This window comes from Calidris pugnax, unplaced genomic scaffold, assembly GCF_001431845.1.
Source record: "Calidris pugnax isolate Ruff unplaced genomic scaffold, ASM143184v1 scaffold118, whole genome shotgun sequence".
NCBI classification, from domain to species: domain Eukaryota; kingdom Metazoa; phylum Chordata; class Aves; order Charadriiformes; family Scolopacidae; genus Calidris; species Calidris pugnax.
In genome coordinates, this window is record NW_015090855.1 from 1,539,763 (window position 1) to 1,555,350 (window position 15,588).

The window sequence follows — 15,588 nt, forward strand, 5'->3', positions numbered from 1 at the left end:
TGTCTAAACCTGCTGTCAATTGCAATGAGCTAAAGCAGAAACTCAGTGCCAGCTGATGGTAGCTATATTTTTTGGCCAGAATATATGACCATGAAACAGAGCAAATAAAGGCTTTGGTTTTATCCATACCTTTTTATTTATTTCTGTAGTCTGTAGTAAGGGACCATTGCTTTAAAATCCTTAGACATTTGGACATATTTTACAAGACAGTACAGTTTCTGAATGTCACACATTGATCACAGTTTCATACTACTACATGCATATAAAGACACTGATTTTTTTTTTTTTTTAAATAATTTGTTTACGGAAACAACTGGAGAGGTCAAGAAACTTCAACAGAGAATGACTAAATCAAAGTTACAAAAAAATGTAAGACTCTAAGTACAGTAGTATATGGCTAATGTTGCTGTAATCACCCCAAAGTGCCAGGGTATTGAAACATTGCTTAAAAGGGGAGAAAACATCTGCTGACACATTGCCCCTTGGGTCGATCCAATATAACCCAATGAAGAGATGGTGCAAGACGTGCAGGATCTGGGCTGTTGGGCAGAGGCAGGAAGCACTGCCCTTCATTACAGACACGCTGAACTGGATTCCCCATTGCACAGGTTAAAAAATAACTGAAGTGCAAGGCAATAGAGAAACTTGTCATAGTCTGCCCTTACTCAAGCTGAGTCACAGTTGAATTCAGTTTCCAGGTACAAAAGCAATTCAATCTACATGTACTAGGAAAGCCACAGGAAACTTAACATTTTTCCAGTTTTTATTTGTTGTTAAATATCACATTTTTCTTTTAAAGGGAACCCCACAGCTTTCTTATCTTTCACTGACCATGGATGCTCACTGCTGCCTGGGGCTCATGGGCCACTATGCAGGTCCAGCAGCCATCCTGTGCTTTTGGAGAAGGAAGACCTGAGGCTGTTCCCCGGCCCCACGAAACGCTGAGGAGCCACCATGTGCAGCACAGGGACAGACCACCCCAGCGTCCTTCCATGGGCATATTGCTTTAACTAAACAGCACTTGCAACAGTGCCTCCTGAAGTGTTTTCTCCCCATTCAGGAACTGCTTCACTGGCCTGATTAGAAAGCAGGATTCTGCTGCAGTAAGTTGGGGTATGTATTTTTAATGCTAATCTAGTTGGAAAGCGAGTTTGGTTGGTAGCTGTGGCTGGCCTTTCTGATCGCAGTATCATGGCTTCAAAGTTCAAAGTAACATGGAGATGCTGCTCTCCCCATCCTCCATCCCTCCCCCAAGAACACACCAGTGGGGAATGTTTCAATGCAAAAGCAATTTTCTGCATCCACCACCAAAAAGCCAGAAAGAATGGGGAAAAAAATTGTTCTCTGTCTTTGCCACAAGCCAACAAAACTGATATAAACAAAATAAATCCCAGTGGTCACATGAGCCAATGTGTGGCTAATGGTACATAGAGGCAGTGAAATATAACAGGAAGAAGAGGCATAAAGGGCAGAGCTCCTAAACAAAATGCGGAGAGTAGAGAAGAACTGCTGTATCCTAAAATGGTCTTAAATGTAGATTACCAATAGGACCAGAGGTTGTGACACAATCAAAGGTTTTCCAGTGGCCCATCTGCCTGTAGTGTCCTCTCAGCATCAGTAAGTCCCTGGACCAAGGGCTGAGAGTGTTGAACCGTGTGGCTGAGCTTGTGGTCCAGCTGTAGGGACAGTCATCTGTGAATCTGGGATGCTGCTTGTGGCATCAAGCCCACGAAGAGTGAGCTGACATGGAGGGATGCTCAGTCAAGATTGGGATGACATGATTATCATCCTCTTGCCTGAAGTGATTCCCTCCTTTCCCGGGCTTTCATTGACCTGGCTCTGTTTCCCATTCCCTCACCTCACTGGCTACGTGCTGCAGACACACACCTCCATCCCTGAGGTCATACAGAACTTTTAGTTTTCCATTAGCTTTTAGAGATATGGGTCCAAATTCTTTACTGGGCTAAATGGGGCACAGCTCCATTGACCTCAATGGGCTTTTACAGCAGCAAAGAATTTGGCATTTCATGCGTATTTGGCTCCCTGACTTCCACAAGGCTCTAGTTTTGGTGGGTCTTTGTACTGAGCCCAGCCTGATTATTATTTTTTGAAGGTAGTGTTGCTACAGTCTTGAAAAGACCCCTTTAAAAATGTCAAAGGTTAATCCTTGTTCAGTCCTACAGAATATCAATAGTATTACTTCTAGTTAAAAAGAAAAATGAAGCTTTCTCTTCTAAGCCTCTAGACTGAAAACTTCTTGTGCGATGAAGCCGGAATCAAGCAAAGCAAAATTCTGAGTAGTATTTACAGATATGAACACTTGTGGCACCCTACCATTGGTGTCAAAGGACACTTATTTGTGGCTTAGGTAACACCAGCAACAAAGGGGAAACACACCCCAAATGCAGACTGTCAGTTTTCCTAAGGTTTCCTTTGTCTGGCCAAGACAAAGTTTCAGTGCAAGAGCCTAAATCTGATCAGCATGGGGTGTGAAACACGTGCTGGAAAATAAACATCTCTTCTTTGAGGGGCTGGTTGGTATTTGGTCGTTTCTGTCGTGGTGCAGGGGGGTTACCTGCAGGGGTGACTTTAAGACTGGTCTGACTAGAAGCTTTCTATGGTTTTGTTGACTATGGATGGTGCCTTTTGAAGGAATTTATGTAATCATTGATTGATATGGCAGGCTATTGTATTAATTGCTTTAGAAAAAAAAAATCCCACCCAGTTTTAATACCTTCATGTGTAAATGGGTCTTGCTGACACGTAATCACCCACAAAACTGTGTCTGCTGGTTATTCTGTTCTTTCGGGTGGTATCTGGACTTTCTGAAACACATGTTTTCCCAAATTAATTCTGTTTTGGGTTTATCGGCTAGTGTGGTGGGCATAGAAAATCACACAAGCAAACTAAAGGAAATGGGACCAAAACTCCATATTTGGAAAAAACATGGGCACTAACCAGACTGCTGGGTGTACTCAAAAGGAAATGTATGTGCAGAGCTGCGGAGCTGACCTGAAGCTCTGTCGTGCTAAACTTCAACAGGCCATGAGATAGCTTCAGGGTGCACATTCATCTCATGGACTTTTTATTCAATTTATGTGACGGTACAGCTATAAAGGAACAAGGAAGATCATTAAGTAAGCAGGTACATGGACGGACTTTATCATAACCAAAGGCAAATCCGGTCCCTTTCTGAATGTGTACATTCAGGTTTTTCATTCCTCCATAATGTTTTCTCGTTTCCTGATTTTGTCTGAGACTGAAAATAGAAATTCCAAAACCCAGTGGGAAATGAAAGTCTTGACCCTTCTGTTTTAACCCAGGCAAAACTCTCCTGAAGGTGGGAGCTTTGCCTGAGCATTGTCAGGTCAGTGTCTTAAAATAAGAGCCTGCATTTTGATGTGTATCCCAACTCACACATAATTATTAGGACAGTCAGATTCAAATCCTGTCTCTTCTTTATGGTCTCAGCTTATTCTACGTAGATTTGGAAAACACAGAAGTCCAGGCTGTGGCTAGCACTGAAGCCAGTGGTGTTCACTGACATTTACACTGCCATAACCGAGGGCAGAGTCTGGCCCACTCTGTGTTTCTCAGGAGGAACATCTTAGTTTCCATAGCCAGTCCCTGGTTGTTTTTAAGTATCACAAACAGGAAAATACAAAAACAGGACAACATCAGACAAATTCAGTGACCTTTTGCAGACACATTTCCAGGAGGGATGTTGCAGCTGTTTTTCAGAACAAAAGAAAATAACGACAACAAAAAGGTTAGGGGATCAGCTATGTAAATGAACACCAAGAAAGCATCTAATATATTATTCTGTAATACAAAAAGAAGAAATCTGACTCGATTGGCCTATTATAAATTTGCTAAAAATACAGATATATATTTATATTTTTATATATATATAATTTTTTTTTTTCAAACAAACTTACTGATATGGAAGGTGCCTTTTGAAAGAATTTATGTCATTATTGATTGATATGGCAGGCTATTGTATTAATATGGTGCCTTTTGAAGGAATTTATGTAATCATTGATTGATATGGCAGGCTATTGTATTAATTGCTTTAGAAAAAAAAAATCCCACCCAGTTTTAATACCTTCATGTGTAAATGGGTCTTGCTGACACGTAATCACCCACAAAACTGTGTCTGCTGGTTATTCTGTTCTTTCGGGTGGTATCTGGACTTTCTGAAACACATGTTTTCCCAAATTAATTCTGTTTTGGGTTTATCGGCTAGTGTGGTGGGCATAGAAAATCACACAAGCAAACTAAAGGAAATGGGACCAAAACTCCATATTTGGAAAAAACATGGGCACTAACCAGACTGCTGGGTGTACTCAAAAGGAAATGTATGTGCAGAGCTGCGGAGCTGACCTGAAGCTCTGTCGTGCTAAACTTCAACAGGCCATGAGATAGCTTCAGGGTGCACATTCATCTCATGGACTTTTTATTCAATTTATGTGATGGTACAGCTATAAAGGAACAAGGAAGATCATTAAGTAAGCAGGTACATGGACGGACTTTACCATAACCAAAGGCAAATCCGGTCCCTTTCTGAATGTGTACATTCAGGTTTTTCATTCCTCCATAATGTTTTCTCGTTTCCTGATTTTGTCTGAGACTGAAAATAGAAATTCCAAAACCCAGTGGGAAATGAAAGTCTTGACCCTTCTGTTTTAACCCAGGCAAAACTCTCCTGAAGGTGGGAGCTTTGCCTGAGCATTGTCAGGTCAGTGTCTTAAAATAAGAGCCTGCATTTTGATGTGTATCCCAACTCACACATAATTATTAGGACAGTCAGATTCAAATCCTGTCTCTTCTTTATGGTCTCAGCTTATTCTACGTAGATTTGGAAAACACAGAAGTCCAGGCTGTGGCTAGCACTGAAGCCAGTGGTGTTCACTGACATTTACACTGCCGTAACCGAGGGCAGAGTCTGGCCCACTCTGTGTTTCTCAGGAGGAACATCTTAGTTTCCATAGCCAGTCCCTGGTTGTTTTTAAGTATCACAAACAGGAAAATACAAAAACAGGACAACATCAGACAAATTCAGTGACCTTTTGCAGACACATTTCCAGGAGGGATGTTGCAGCTGTTTTTCAGAACAAAAGAAAATAACGACAACAAAAAGGTTAGGGGATCAGCTATGTAAATGAACACCAAGAAAGCATCTAATATATTATTCTGTAATACAAAAAGAAGAAATCTGACTCGATTGGCCTATTATAAATTTGCTAAAAATACAGATATATATTTATATTTTTATATATATATAATTTTTTTTTTCAAATCTGAACAGAAAAATAGACTACTCTGGAATGCATGAAAGTCACATGACTTTTCCATACATCAGATACTTATAAAGCCAACACAATGGCAAACAGGAGGTACAGAGGTAACTAGAACATCTGTACTTTATTCAAGAACTATTTAAAGCCATATTCTCCCCAAGTAGGTGATCCTAAACAACCTAAGGTAACACTTGTTCAGTCTGATTACCATAAGCAGAAGTGACTGACCAAACATCGTGAAGTTGGAGCTAATTTGGAGTCTCCGGGGAAGCCCACCTCCCCATCTGGCTCCCGCCTGAGCTGCACAGGAGGGCATTGGTGCCACACGGTCTCCATCGCTCGGCTACTTTATTCAGTAATTCTACTGTTTGCTTGAAAATGAGGTGTCGAAAACTATTGGAGATCATGTTATGTGGAGCTTACCGACAGAAAGAGAACTTGGCTTTAGAAACCTTGTCTTTGCGATGAGTTTTAAATACCCTTATTATTTACTATAAACTGTACCAGTCATAATTCTGTCAAGACATAAATATACAATAGGTACAAATATTAACAATACATTACAATTTTACAGAAGAGAATACTGTTTTCCTTAGAAATGTGTATCTTATTAGCTGCAAGGGAAGAAAAGGCTACAGTTTATCACAGCCATAGTTGCCAAAGAAACCGACCGCCTCGGATGTGTTTCTGCGTGACTTGCACAGACAGATATTCCCCGGCACTTGACACACGGCATGTTCGGGAAGGGAATGTGCGTTCCGCGGGTTTTCTTTTCCTCTTTTTTTTTTTTTTTCCTTCTTCTACCTTTATTGACTCTTGAACCTTTCAGAAAAACGTGGATTTCACAGGAGACTGTTTTGTTTCTTTTTTTTTTTTTTCCATAAGTGTGCTTAGGTGAAGGTTCTAAGAAAAGGCACTGAGAAATCTACTGCAATGTGACTGCTGTTTTCTTCTGTTCAAGGCTAAAACTCAAAGTGATCTTTGCCTCCTGGTTAAGAAACCTGCACCCATTCCTTCCGCATATATATATATATTCTATATATATATATTTATATATATGTATTAAAAATTATGTTGATGGCATAAGATACAAGCAAGCGCAGACATCACACGTACATAGTCCTTTCAGATATGATGTCTTCTGCAGCAGCAGGTAAAACTCCGTCAGCTTGCTTGATACATGATGCACAGTAAATTCGCAGACCTGAATGCCAAATATCAGTGATTAAACTGCACGCTTTAGCTTGATGCAAGAGATATTGCATATTTTCACCAACTGCTATGAGCTTTGGGAAACATGTATTAAAAAAACTATAAAATGAAATTGTCTTTCTAATGTCTATAGGATTTGGTGAGCATTGTATTTTCAAAGCACTGCCTTTCCCTTTGTAATGAGTACAGATTTAGTCTACCATAGCTGTATGTGAGAGTAGATTTCCCAGTGCTTACATTATATATATGTGTATTATGCACACACACACATATATAGATACATACTTCATATTCAGACTTTATTTCATTAAAATAAATTAAACATACTTCCTTTTTAACTGGGCACAAAATGAGAGCTACATCGTCATACACAAATAAGAAAGAAATGCTCTTCAAGCATATTATATGCTTAATTTTAAATTATTTGCTTTCTATAAGAAATCTATAGGACTTTGGCTATTCAGACTTAAAAGGTAGATTTTTAATGATACTTTTGAATTTGGCTTTCAAAAGTGACTCAATAAAATGCTACTTTAACGGTAGGACTAAATAGATGATATAAAGTGTGTGTCGTGAGTGATCACACAAGGCAGACAGAGGGCCTTTGGTTACAAGGAGAGTTGCACCAGTTGATTATCAGTTAAAAAAATGATAGAATTGTTGATCTATACATTTTCGTCAGTGCCATCTATAAACCAAATACATCAATTTGGATGAGAGTGTGGTAAATACTACACTATATGGCTATATTTAAATACGCTCACTTTCGTGATATGTAAAATATGACTTTTTTTTCCACATGAAAGCATCAGCTCTAAAAATATTTAACTTGGAAATCACTATTACTTACTTTATCAAAAAAATTTTCCCTGATTTTTTTCTTCTTTTTACATTTGTGCTGATGGCAGACATGAATGATCACTGAAACATAGAGATTATGTTAAGACTGTTCTCTTTAAGATTTCTTGTTGCCGCTCTATGGCCTTGGGAAGCCACAGAATAAATCAGTATTTAAAGCTTATTTGCTGGAAAGTCACTTTACTTTTTCGTGACGGCTCAATCTTAACTAGTATCTCAGCAATACGTCGGTTCCTCTAAGTACACTTGTATTTACTATGGCCAAATCCTAAAGTCCTTCACCAGGCAAAGAGCCCACTCAGAGGAATGGTGGCTTTGGCTGAGCGAAGGCAGAGTAAAAGCTAACGACCCTCAGGAATTGGCCCTGCGTAAATACTCTGGGGAGTATCGTTTGCAGGCGTCGCTGCCTTGAACTTACGTCGGGTACCTCCCGCCTCCCTCTCTGCGTGGCACGCGGGCTCTCTCGCGGCCGGCGGGCTAATTCGTGAGGTGGTGGCTCAGGTTTTACTCGCGCCTTCCCCAGGGTCTGGCCTTGCTGGGACGCAAGGGTGACGTCTGAGCGGGGACCCCCACCGCCCGGGGACAGGCTCGGCTGAGCAGAGCAGAGCGAACTCCAACGTGCGTACAGTTTTGTGCCAAGGAGAGACCTAACAAAGCTATCATCGTAACCCATAATAGTTCCTAAAACATATATGTGCTTATTGCTTTTGTCCGTACATGCTGCATTCACTATTACGGATTACAGACAGAAGTACTGTACAGCTTGGACGGACAGACATTTACATTCAGGACTAACCAACGGCTTTTTTTTTTTTTTTTGTACATTAGGAAGGAACAAAACGCAGCGGATTGGAGCGGCTCGGGGTCCTCCTCCCGCCTGTGCCTCCGCTCCCGCATCCCGGCTCCCAGCACGTCCCCGGACCTGCCGCACGCAGCTCCTTACACGCCCCGGCAGGTACTCAGAAATAGGTCAGGAAACGCTCATCGACAGAGTTATTTACAGTTGAGTTTTACAGTAGAAACAGAGAACAACATAAAAGGTTACCATCACAGTTATCACAGGACAGGTTGTGACTTGCTACGGGTGTGTAACAAATCACGGTCACGACAGGAGGCACAAATTAAAATAGTGCTTGGTTAAAGTGCTTGATTGTTACACTCTGCTATCCTACTCCAGCATCACAACAACAACAACAAAAAGTCAACGTAAAGTGCTTTTCCCCCCCGAGATTAAAAACCAAAGACAAATTATTTCCTACACAATTTGACATAACTTTATTGAAACAATAATATTTTAAAAACCTAGGCTGGTGGCTGCTAGTTCTCTTCATTTAAAATGGTCAGATCTTTTTTTTTTTTTTCTTTTTCTTTTTCTTTTCTTTTCTTTTTTTTTCTCGTTTCATTTAAAAATGACTGGATGTTATTAAAACATCGGGCCTGATTCTCCTGTCTCTCGCCGCAGCTCTGCGGGAGCCGCTCCTGCCCGACCTCCTGGCGAGAGAGAGCACAGCCAGGCCCGGGGCGGGGCGCCAACGAATCCCTCTTTTTTTTTTTTTTTTTTTTTTTTTTTTTTTTTTTTTTTTGCATATTTATGTTAACGCTTGCATATCTTTCACCGCGCCGCTCGGGCGCAAAAAGCTTCAGACCGACCGGTTCCTCTCCTACGCCAAGGGCGAGACTTTGGCTGGCGCCTGGAGTCAGCGTGCGGGCAGGAAGGGGAGGCCCAAGGAGCCATCCCGGTAGCCCCGGCACGTGCCACGGGGGCCAGCTGCAGCGTCCAGTACCGTGGCCGTGCTCGGCCGTCCCCATGGGGCAGGGCAGCGAGCATCTCCCTTCCACGGAGGGGTAGGGGCGAGAGCCGAGCTCTCCTTCCAGCCCTACGCTCCCCGGCACCGGGAAGGGGGTCTGGCTGCGATGCCTCTGGAGATTCCTGCTTCTGCATGGCTCCTTCACACCTTCCCAACGTGGGTCCCCCTGAGGGCCGCGCGCTGGCCCTGGGGCAGGTATCGATTTTGAAGCAGAGGGTAAGTGCAAGTTTCACTATGTCCTAGGGGGATGTTTTGGAATTAGATACAAGTGGTGCAACTCACCCTGCTGATATTTCAAAAGAAAATGTCAGGTCCTACAGGATATCGTATTGTTAAACACACACAGAGCATTTTAATAATTGGTTACTCTAGACCGTTATTTGTTTTAAATGGTTTTCACTTGGATTTTCCAATAATGCAAGTGTTCCCTGTTACCTTTAGACATAATATCCATCAGAGAAAGCTGTAGATGGGGAACAGCTGCCCTGAAGCAGTGAGCATTGTGTTTTTGATAGCTTTATACCAACCCCAGCAATTTATTCCAGAGTTCAAATCTGGCTGCCTTGGCATCCTTTATGGAACTAATGCAAATCAGATGTTAATATTTCCAAAAGGAGCTCTAGCGTTCAAGGGGAATGGATGGATATTTGGTCACATTGGCTTCACTGGACAACATGAAAGGAGATCAATGTGTGATCATGATTTGCAATCCTTATTTTTAACTGATGTGGGCAACGTCTTTAGAGTTGTTTCAGAGAAGGACATTTTCACAAACCCACACTGGACCTCCCCCAGACTTTTAGAAACAGGTGGCTTGTTTCAGCCAAGTTCATGCCATGCAGAAGCTCTTTTTTTTGTGTTGACTGTAAAGACATTCCTTTAAACTTTCAGTAAGTTCTTTTGGAGCCCATCTCAGATGCTTTGATCATGTGTGTTAGCATGTCCTCCGCTGCCTGGTAATACATGGACTTCTGGGGAAATGTGATTTTCTAGTCTGACAGTCTCCTGATTGCCGTGGGTTCTTCCAGTGATACCTTCCATAGAGTAAATGCAGTTTTGCCCTATCAGCTTAGGGGAGGTGGGTAAAGCAGCAGCTTCTAGATGGTTCTTCTCTGTTCTATAAACATTGTCCTTTTGCTTTAGATAGCCACTGTTTGTGACATTGTACTTGGGACTCACATTTCCGGGTGGACTTGAATCATAAAGCAGCTGACCTTCATCATCAGTGTCAGCGTCTATGTATTTGTGTATACCAGCATCATGGAAGTTGAAAGCTATGGCTGTCTGCGTCTCCGGTGACTTTGGAGGTGTTCTCGCACTCGCCGTTGTGTAGATCGAGGTTTCTGGGCTCATGAGAGATCTGTCAGAGAGTAAGGAAGTATCTGTGGCAGCAGCAGCAGCTCCCCGGCTCTTGAGAGGGTCTGGATATATTCTCAGTACATTTGATGCTGGTACTAATGTGCTGGTGTCCTCCTCCATGAAGTTGACTTTCAGAGATCTCAGTTTTAAAGGGTTACTGGCCTTTATGGAGCTTTTGGGACTTTCTATGAAAAAAGCAGAACGGTGACTGCCTTCGGAGCTCGGGTTCGTTTCCACAAATCTGGCAGAGCTCCCCTCTGGCCTGCTCTGCTCCTGGATCACGTTAATGCCACCTTTGCAGGGAAGGGTAGCGAGCGGGCTGTGGGAAAACCTCCCGGAGTCAGGGAACTCCGCCGCACAACTTATGAAGCTGTCAATGCTGGACATGCTCCTCATGTCAATGATCCCATCAGTACGAGTCGTCAGCAAGGGCACCATAGGGCCGGGAAGGGTTTCCATTTCTAGCTCTTCCTTTTGCTTTCCAGGTTGACTCGACTCTTTAGTATTAAGGTTTGGCTGGGACTGAGTCTTTGCCATTTTGTTATACATGTCCTCTAGCTGTTGGACATTTAGGTGCTGGGGACTTGAAGATGACCTAGCTTTTTCTGGAGATCCTTGTTCCTTAGTTTCAAAAGATTTACTAGAGCTAGTTTCAGAGAGTGTTCTCTTGGTCCATTTCCATTTGCTGGGAGATAAATGATTGTCCTGAACTTTATCCTTTTTGGCTATACTTTCTCCATTCTTTTCAACCACAATGTCCATGAGTTCTATACTACGAGCAAACGCATCCTTCATGTTCATGGAGACAATACTGCCATTCCTTTTTGCTCTTTCAAGAGCTTCCCTGCGCTTAATGGCTTTCTCCTGCCTCTTCTGCTCTTTGTAGAACTCAGAGAAGTTATTGACAATAATTGGGATGGGAAGAGCAATCACCAGCACTCCAGCAATGCAGCACAGTCCTCCTACTATTTTACCTAAAAGTGTTTTGGGGTAGATGTCTCCATAGCCTACTGTTGTCATGGTGATTGTTGCCCACCAGAAAGAAGCTGGGATGCTCTTGAATTTTGTATCATCCTCGTCCTTTTCTGCAAAAAACACTAAACTGGAAAAGATCATAATGCCCATGGCCAAAAACAAGATGAGTAATCCAAGCTCATTGTAACTCCTCCTCAGTGTAAACCCCAAGGACTGTAAACCCGTTGAGTGTCGGGCAAGCTTTAGAATCCGGAGGATCCTCATAATCCGAAATATTTGGACCACTCGTCGTACATTTTGGAACTGAAGTACACTTTTATTGGATTCTGTGAGGAAGATGGTGACATAGTACGGTAAGATAGCTAGTAAATCAATAGCATTCAGTGGGCCTTTGAAAAACTTCCATTTCTTAGGCGAGGATAGGAACCGCAAGAGGTATTCCATTGTAAACCATGCAATGCACACCGCTTCCACGTGGGCAAGTTGGGGATTATCTGTGGTCTGCCCAAATTCATCCACGCCTTGTAGCTCAGGAAGTGTGTTAAGGGACAAGGCAATTGTAGATAGTACGATAAACATGATGGAAATGATTGCCAAAATCTGGAAAGGAAAGAGAAAACAGTGAGTTCATCTCAGAATATATTACACTATCATTGCCATTAACACATGGCTATTATTTCCACTTACACATTTCAAGACTAATTTTGCTCTTAGTACACAGAATTCAGATAACCAATGCATGTTGAGGTGATTTTATTTTGTTATGTCAGGTGCATAAAGGGGATAAAGCATCTACTTCAACTCCCGTGCCTTCCTCTATGTGTAGTCAAGGAACGTGTACCAAGCAGCTAGGATGCCAGGAGGGCTGTGAAGCAGTTCACAGCAGGAGCTTTTGATTAGCTACTAATTAGGTGCCCAACAAAGCCCATCTGGACAACAGGCTCTGAAATCTAAGCAAGAAGGAATGCAATTGTGAATACAAGATTCAATCAGAGCAATGTCCTCCATTTAATGCACAGTTACATCTGTAATTTTCGGTGCCTATGGCTAATTACAGAGACGTGTGTACAATTCTACTACATATAAGCGTACAAGTAATACATTCTTTTTTAATGACTCATCCCTAATTTGAAACTTGATGGTTGTGAAATACTTGAAAACCCTGCCAAGCTTGCTAAAACATTTTGAGCTCTGAGCTACCCCGCATGCGACCGACTGGCCATCCTAGCTCCTCATCACAACCAGGGGAAAGAGCAAACTCATCCAGCCAAACCAAACCTCACAACACTGAGCCAGTCAAGACGGGGCAGGTCCAAGCACCAGAGAGCTCATCCATCATCAGAAACCAGCTCTCAGGCTGAAGAGTGCAATGAGAGGAGAAGGGTCTACAGTGAGCAATCTCTCTAAAAACCCACATAAATCTGATCAGATTTATGTCCTGTCACTGGCCCGCTGACTCTATGCAGAACCAGAAAGTGTGAAATGCTAGATTAGTTTATTTGCAGCTTTCAGACAGTGTACACAGGCTGTCCTTCCATACCTGTTTTATATAGATATTAATGCTATACTTTCCTGTTTTTCCCTAATTACTTCTTCTCTTAAAGTTATTTTAGGGAGGTTTCAGAGCTGAGAGACAATTCGAGGAGTACATTTTTCTACTAGTGAATTCTTTCTCTAGTTTGTTAATTGGGTGGGATTATATCTAGCTTAGGTTACTGCCAAAATACAGCAATGATTTCAAAACACACGTATATGTGACTAATGTTTTATGTATTAATTTCACTGTAAGCTGGTCCCTTATGCTCGTTTTTCTCCTGCTTGATAGAAAAGCAGCATGAAATCAATTGCAACGTATGTGCATGATGACTAGATGCACAATATTAAGCCATGAATTATAAACCATATGACAAGAGTTCTGCATCATGGATTGCAAATCAGACACTCCTTCCTTGCCCGTATAACTAGATTTTAGGCTTTCTCACAGTGACCTTTCTCAGCCAGCGTCACGATACCAGGATATCCACAGTAACCACCTGGGGTACTGGAGAAAGAAATTCTTGCAGGATTTCTTTTCAGCCAAGCCCAGCACAGAAATCCTAACAGTCAGGAAATATCAGATTTCTGAACATTTATCCCTAAATGGACAATTACTACAGTGGAACAAGCCTTCCTGCTGTAGGAGAAACGTGCAGATCCAATATGGTTCAGAAACACTGTGTTCTTCTCAAGAAGAGCCTCACCTCTTCTCCAAAGCCGAAAGGCAGAAATGGTCTACAAAGGCTGGAAGCTTCACTGGAATTAAATTCATGTAGCAAGCTTAAGCTATGGCTTTTGGAGAAAAGCCCATATACCTTCAAAGAAATCCTAATTTAAGGCAAGGGTTTCAATTTAGAAATTTTGATTTCAACAAGTGTTTTAAAATCCACTTCCTGTTAAGAAAATTCCTTACGAATCAATGTAATAAAATCATTTACCTTTTAACTCACTAAAATGTACTATATAACTTTGATTTGTACATGACACTGCAGACCTAGTAATTTAATCTGAAGAATGAGATTTGACTAGAAACAAAAATTAGCTCCATTAAACACTCTGGTTTCATTGTCTAAATTAGATTAAGTGGAAGAAGTGAATGGTGTAAATAGCCTCCTGTGCAATGCTCTAGTACCGGGAATTTTAGAATAGCCTCACTTTCGGTTATTAAACTGTTGCCAGGAAAAATGCTGGAAAGATTCCTTTTCCATTTTAAACAGGTTGCCTAAGAGAATGTTTGTTGTTAGCTGTGCTGTGCACCCTCATGGTGCCAGCGAACCTTTCACCTCCTCCTCGCTACCTTCCTCTTCCATAAATTTGCTGCTGAAATACAAACAACCCCACAACAACCTGTGCAATGGGGGATTTGCCTTGTGGAGAGACTTCTCAGGTCAATGAGCTAAGAAGCTGTGGGAAAGACTTGGGGGGTGCCTACTTTTTTGTAGGCAGAATCCTGGGATGAAGAGAAGCAGAGGGACTCGGGGAAAAGTGCTTGACCTGATGGCTTCAAACTCAAGAGAATAAAATGTAAGTCAAGTCGTGAAGAGGGGAGAAATGTAGATGTTAAGTACTTCTGCATGGTTGGTTGTTTCAAAAGACCATCTCCTGGAGACCAGGTAATACCCCTGAGAAGCAGGGAGATGGATCTGCTTTCCTAGAAGGCTATTTTAGTGTTTTTGTTGTTGTTTCTTTGTTTACAACCCAACATTTCTAGAGGTGTTTGGGATGTTTTCAATGGTAATTTCAAAATTTTTGCTTGGATTTATCTCTGCCCACTATACACAGAAGGGCTTATTTGTAGACTTAGATGTACCTGGTGTGTTTTATCTCCTTCATTTTCAGTGTAAATATTAACGCTCCATCTTTATTCAGTGGATGGCATCCAGCAGCAGTAATTGGTGTCAAACCTTCTGTTTCCTTTGATATACCTTACTGCTTTGAAGATCAAGGCAATGCCCGATGAACATAAATTTGAAAACTAGGAGATCTGAGGGTAAAATTTGTTTTTTGGTTTAGCAGATTTAGCCATGGAGCTAAGCAATAAACAGCGAGAGACATTTATCATTCCTCCGCATGCTGCAGCAAGATGTCACCTGTGCTCCTAAGATACATATTTTTCCCCCTTATTGATGTACTGCAATCATACATCTTTGGGAATCTTGTCAGGCTAAGAAAAACTTCTAGATGTGAGTTGACTGTCCTTAAGTATTCAAAGCACTTTTCAGTGGGAAAGTACAAAAAACCAGGAGATGAAATATCTCCAGCTAGGTTTAGGTAATTCTTATTCTCTAAAGCATTCCTTGTCCTGGTAGCATCCACCATCCACCAAAAACCACCCAAGGAGCAGTTGTCCACAGAAAACATGATCCAGCTGCTGCTGTCAGGCATTATCACTGCATTCAGTGACACAGGGCTCCATCCCAATGTACTGACAGTCTGGGATTTCAGATTACAGAAATCGCCGTCCGTCTGTCTGGTAAGCTTTCCTATCTTGGCCATACTGAATCTCTAGCTTGGCAGCTTTTGTATTTTCCACTGTCAGT

At 41.9% G+C, this 15,588-nt stretch overlaps 1 protein-coding gene across 1 annotated transcript in view; it reads right to left on the reverse strand.

Moving 5' to 3' along the window:
• Positions 1-8,950: 8,950 nt before the first annotated feature.
• Positions 8,951-15,588, reverse strand: part of KCNB1 (potassium channel, voltage gated Shab related subfamily B, member 1) — a 125,452-nt gene continuing 118,814 nt past the window's right edge. The window contains exon 3 of the mRNA XM_014943795.1: positions 8,951-12,112. Within this exon, the coding sequence (XP_014799281.1) occupies positions 10,091-12,112 (2,022 nt within the window). The 3' untranslated portion in view covers positions 8,951-10,090. The remainder of the gene's footprint in view (positions 12,113-15,588) is intronic.